The 4868-nt window shown below is 68.2% G+C and overlaps 3 protein-coding genes across 3 annotated transcripts in view; 2 read left to right on the top strand and 1 right to left on the bottom strand.

Moving 5' to 3' along the window:
* Positions 1-1177, top strand: part of PFL1_01395 (uncharacterized protein) — a gene marked incomplete at both ends in the record, with an annotated part of 5929 nt that extends 4752 nt beyond the window's left edge. The window contains 2 exons of the mRNA XM_007878897.1: positions 92-350; positions 453-1177. Of these exons, the coding sequence (XP_007877088.1) occupies positions 92-350; positions 453-1177 (984 nt within the window). The remainder of the gene's footprint in view (positions 1-91; positions 351-452) is intronic.
* Positions 1178-2083: 906 nt separating this feature from the next.
* PFL1_01396 (uncharacterized protein) lies at positions 2084-3589 on the top strand (the record flags this gene model as incomplete). Its single annotated transcript, XM_007878898.1, has 4 exons — positions 2084-2568; positions 2677-2902; positions 3034-3117; positions 3194-3589. The coding sequence occupies 4 exons, from the start codon at positions 2084-2086 to the stop codon at positions 3587-3589; spliced, it is 1191 nt and encodes a 396-aa protein (XP_007877089.1).
* Positions 3590-3957: 368 nt separating this feature from the next.
* PFL1_01397 (uncharacterized protein) lies at positions 3958-4816 on the bottom strand (the record flags this gene model as incomplete). Its single annotated transcript, XM_007878899.1, has 3 exons — positions 3958-4166; positions 4280-4493; positions 4607-4816. 3 exons carry the CDS (start codon positions 4814-4816, stop codon positions 3958-3960), a joined length of 633 nt encoding a protein of 210 aa, XP_007877090.1.
* Between the last annotated feature and the right edge of the window lie 52 nt (positions 4817-4868).

Here is a 4868-nt window from a genome sequence, read left to right on the forward strand (position 1 = left end):
CATGATGCTGGCGCTCGCGGTGCCGCTGAGCCTGGGCCGAGCGGGCTGCTCGCTCCTGGCGAGCCTCGTCGGCGCCGACATCCTCCGGGAGCCGCACGACTTCTACGCCTTCTGCCTCGGCTCGGCCGCCGTCGTCGCACCCATTTGGCTGGCGAGAGGAATGTGCCGGCTGTACCGGCGTGCCAAGCTCCGCGCCGCGGCGGCCGACTCGCAGCCCAAGGCGTCGAGGCCGCTCGCGTTTGTCGCCGTCAGCCTGGCAAGGAGGACGGCGAGGCTGGGTCGCGTGGCCGTGCTAGGGCTCGGGCTGGGCGTCGTTGTGCCCCTGATGGTGGGCATGACGATCAACCAATGTGAGTGCAGCCCGGGGTATCGACGATGGAGGTTGAGGTGCTGGAGGCACGAGCCGCTGACACTCCGCCGCCGCTTCATTGCCTCTCATCCGTGACGTGCAGATCTCATTGTGCCGCTACGCTTTGCGCGGGATGCGGTGCCCGAGGTCGATGTGTGGCAGACGTGGGCGCTCGGCCTGGTCGAGTGCAAGCTGGCGCTCAAGGCGCTCGAGTCGCGGCCCGCGCCCGCCTGGCGGCCGCTAAAGAGGGTCGTCGACGGCTACAACTCGGTCCGAGCCGGCGGACTGCGCCGCCCCGCCATTGTGCGCGCCTACCGCGACGTCGTGCTGCCCATCGCGGGCGGCTGCCAGATGCTGCTGCTGCTGCCGGTCCTTGTGGCGGACGTGGCGTTGCGCTTGTTGGCGTACGCAGGGCAGCAGCGCAGGGGTGCGGGTGCCGCGCCCGTCGAACGCACTGCGGCAGAGGAGCAGGCGGCGCTGCGCATCGTCTACGGCGTCGTGTTGTGCCTGTTTGCGGCGATCCAGGCGCGCAACGCCGTCCGGCGGCGGATGGCGGCGTGGACCGACGTGCTCAAGGACGAGGAGTTTCTCGAGTCGACCGAGCTCAAAAATTACCAGCCGCCCGCGTTTACCGCGCGCCAGGCGCGCGCCTGGGACCGGGACAGCGTGGCCAGGGCGTCGGATTCGCCGTCACCTTCGTCGTCGCCATCGTCGTCGGCGCCACCATCGCCGCAGCTCGACGCAGCCGACGCGGACGCCTCCGCCTCGGCACCGGGCGGCAGCCAGTATGAGGCCGAGGGCCCGCTGCCGGACGTGCTGCTCCGTTGAGCCACCAGCCAGCGAGCAGCCTGCCAGCTAGCTACAGTCGGCAGCGTTAGTGGACCCTAACGGTCGGCTACGTAGCGGACGGTGGCCCGGCAAGCCGCCGGCGACTGCCCGATGAAATATCAATCACATGTATAGCTCCAGTCTCGTCGTCGTCGTCGCGGCAGGCCACAGCAGAGGCCAGGCCAGGCCAGGCGAGGGAGAGAGCGCGACGAGGCGGCCCTCGTTTTCCGTTTGACGGCGTGCGTCACACCCGTCGGTGCCCGGTCACTGGGGCATGATGATGGGAGCGAAAGAGGGTGTGTGGTTTTCCCGCCACCGCCACGGCAGTCCGCACGAGGAGGCAGGCAGGGTGAAGGCGAGAGAGAGGCGGCGAGGCGAGGCGAGGCGAGGCGAGGCGTGGCGTGGCGTGGCGTGCTGCTGTCGATGACGTTTTTGGGCGGTGCTCCACGTTTACGGGTCCAGCCCAGGCCAGGCCAGGCCAGGCCAGGCCCTTGGGAAGCCCCCTGCAAAGGCAGAGGAGGAGGAGGAGAAGGGCGTGAAGCAAGAGGCAGCGGCTGAGGGGCAAGGGAAAAATAGAAACAGGCAGGCAGGCGTCCAGCCAGGGCCAGGGCCAGGGCCAGGCGCGCGCGTGTGTGTGTGTGTGTGTGTGTGGCCTGGGCGCAATCCAAAGGGGCGAGGCGAGCGCGGGGGTCCAGGCCAGCCAGCTGCGACTCTTCTCTGGGGCCGGGCTGCCAGCTGACTCTGGATTTTCTTCCTCGTCGCCCGCCTTCGCTCTTGGTCTCGCCCGCCGTCTGCCCTGCTTGCTTGCCCGCCACCACCAACAACGACGACGACGACGACGACGACTGACCAACACCCACGTCCACCCGCACCACAGCCTCGCAAGCCAAGTGTGTACCACTGTAGATGCCCGGTACGATACCGTCCATCACGGATCCCTTTCTCGTCGACCACTCGCAACCCACCTCGTCCTCGAGCATCACCGACGCCCGCCGTGCCTCGCAGCAGCAGCAGCAGCAGCAGCAGCAGCAGCAGCAGCGATCCTCCTCGTCTTCCTCCAACCCTCTCGGCCTCCTCGACGACAACGACGACGACGACTATACCGCACTGGACCCAGCCTCGGTATCGCAGGATCCACAGGCGCCCTCGATCGTCACGCCCGTGCCCCTCGAACACCCCACCAGCGGCGTAGCGTCAAAGGGAGCCAGCCAGCTCGTCGCCACTACCTCGCTCTCGTCCGCACTCGCCCCCTCCAACCTCCAGGCCAACATGAACAAGCAGCTCGGCAACTCGCAGATCCGCCAGAGGAAAAAGGCCGACGACCAGCAGGCCAGGCACGACAATGAGCTCGTCAAGTTTGTCGAGACCGACGGCCACTTTTCCCTCGTCCGGTGCGTTGTTGCCCCTATTGCCCTCGCAAGCCTGCCACCTCCATAGCGCTGACCTGGGTGCCCCTCCTCATTTGCCTTTCACTTGATCTCCGCCCTGACGCCGCACAGCAACTTCCACCTGGCCGACGCCTTCACCCTGATGAATGGCTTCTGCGGCGCCCAGTCGCTCTTCGCCTCGGGCCGCTACCTGCTCACCTCGGACCCCAAGCACGCCTGGCTCGCGCTGTGGTTCCCCGTATTTGGCGCCATCTTTGACCTGCTCGACGGCAAGGTGGCCCGGTGGAGGAAGAGCAGCAGCATGCTCGGCCAGGAGCTCGACAGCCTCGCCGACTCGGTGAGTGCCCCCCCCCTCTTCCACGCTACACCTGCTGGCACGCCCCCGACCCGCTCGACTGACCCTGGTGCCCTTCCTCGTCTTCTGCCCCCCCCTGTGCGCCGTTGCCGCCGCCGCTGCCGCCACCGCAGCTCTCGTTTGGCGCCGCGCCCGCCTTTGCCGCCTACACGCTGGGCCTGCGGACGCCGTTCGACTCGCTGCTGCTGACCCTCTTCGTGTGCGCCGGCGTGGCGAGGCTGGCGCGCCTTCAACGTCACGGCCGCCTCGATCCCGCACGACTCGACGGGCAAGGCGCGCTACTTTGAGGGCCTGCCCATCCCCTCTTCGCTCGTCCTCGTCGGCGGCATGGCCCTCTGCCTCCTCACCGGCCGCGTCGAGGCCGGCGGCCTGCCCATCCCCCTCGCCCGCGAGCGCGGATACATCTCCGACAAGGGCCTCACCTTCACCGGCAGCCTCAAGGACTACCTCCCCGAGGCCCTCGCCCGCGGCCGCGGCGTCCCGCTCGGCATCTGGACGGTCGACGTGTCGTCCCACCTCGAGGCCGCCTTGGGCCTCCTCCCGCTCTCGACGGCCACGGCCCGCGAGTGGGCCCAGATGGGCGTCGTCGAGGGCCACTGGATCACGCTCCTCTGGGCCGCCTGGGCCATGGCCATGGTCAGCAAAACCCTGCGCGTCCCCAAGCCCTAGGCGGGCGGTCGTCGACCGGGCGGCAGCCGGCAGCGGCCGCACCCCTCAGCAAGAGCAGAGGCGGGCGGGTGGTGCGAGAGTCGATCGTACCTGATGGCGCATCGCCCCGCTGCTTTGGCTGCCGGTTCTCTGGCTCTCTGCTCCGCCCTTTCCCTCCCCTGCCTGCCAGGCTCCACATACCTCCCCCTCTCACCTCGAATACCTCACCCATCTCCCACGACCCGTGACGAAAAAGAAGAAATAGGGCCGACGAATGCGCTCCCGTTGATGAAAGCAAATGCAAATGGAAAGCGCTGCGGGGCTGAGGGCCGACCGTGGTCTTGTCCGGTGGAGCGTCGGCGTCGGCGTCGGCGTCGGCGTCTTGCTCTTCATCCTGGCCGGTGGTAGAAGCGGGCCCTGACCGTCTGGCCGGCAAAGAAGCGGCCGTCGAGGGCGCGCACGGCCCTCCACGCTCCCGCCTCGCCCGTGTACTCGACGAGGATGCCCACGCCCCTCTGCCTCTCCTGCGCCGAGGACGTAGAAGAGGGCAGGAGCGGAGAGAGCGAGGAAATGTAGCCGTGCTTGCTACATTCCTCGCCTGACCGCAGCGATGGAAAGGAGAAGGACGAGGGCGGGGCCGAGCGTCAGCGTCTGCCCTTGCGTTCCACGAGTCGCGTGCCAGGCCGGGCAAAGGCAGGCCGCAGCACTCACGGATCTCACCGAGCACCTCTTCCCTCTCGCGCTCGTCTTCGAGCTCCTCGGGCTTGACCAGATTGTAGAGCACGACGGCGTTGGACACGTCTCCGAATCGCTCGCGCTCCTCGCGCCGCTTGGCCTCCTCCCTCTCGTTCTGGATGGTGCCCCGACCTTTGCCCGACGACGTCGAAAGCAGCGGCGTGAGGATGCCCTTGTTCCCCTCGGCGCCCTGTCGGTCGACCGAGCGAGGACAGAAAGAAACGTCAGCTCAGCATCTGGCCTCGCTGGATCCGCGCGCCCAGCCTGCGCGCCACGCGAACGGTACAGCGCGGCGGTACGTACGATGCCTTGGCCCTCTTGGTACCCGTACTTGTTCATCAATCGAGCCGCAAAATCGTGCGGGTTCTGAGGGGCCGGTGGCCCCGTCGTCGCCGTCGCCTCATCAGCGGGTGCCGGTGGGGGCGGACGGGGCGGAGGTGGGCCTGGTGGGAGCGCCTTGGCCAGACGAGCAGCGATGGCGGCCGCAGCAGATTGACGCGCCTCCAGATCCATGGCCCCGGTCGCGTCCAATGAGGGTGGCGGCGGGAGTCCCGCATTTGAGGGT

Source organism: Pseudozyma flocculosa, assembly GCF_000417875.1.
Source record: "Pseudozyma flocculosa PF-1 unplaced genomic scaffold scaffold00003, whole genome shotgun sequence".
Classification (NCBI taxonomy): domain Eukaryota; kingdom Fungi; phylum Basidiomycota; class Ustilaginomycetes; order Ustilaginales; family Ustilaginaceae; genus Pseudozyma; species Pseudozyma flocculosa.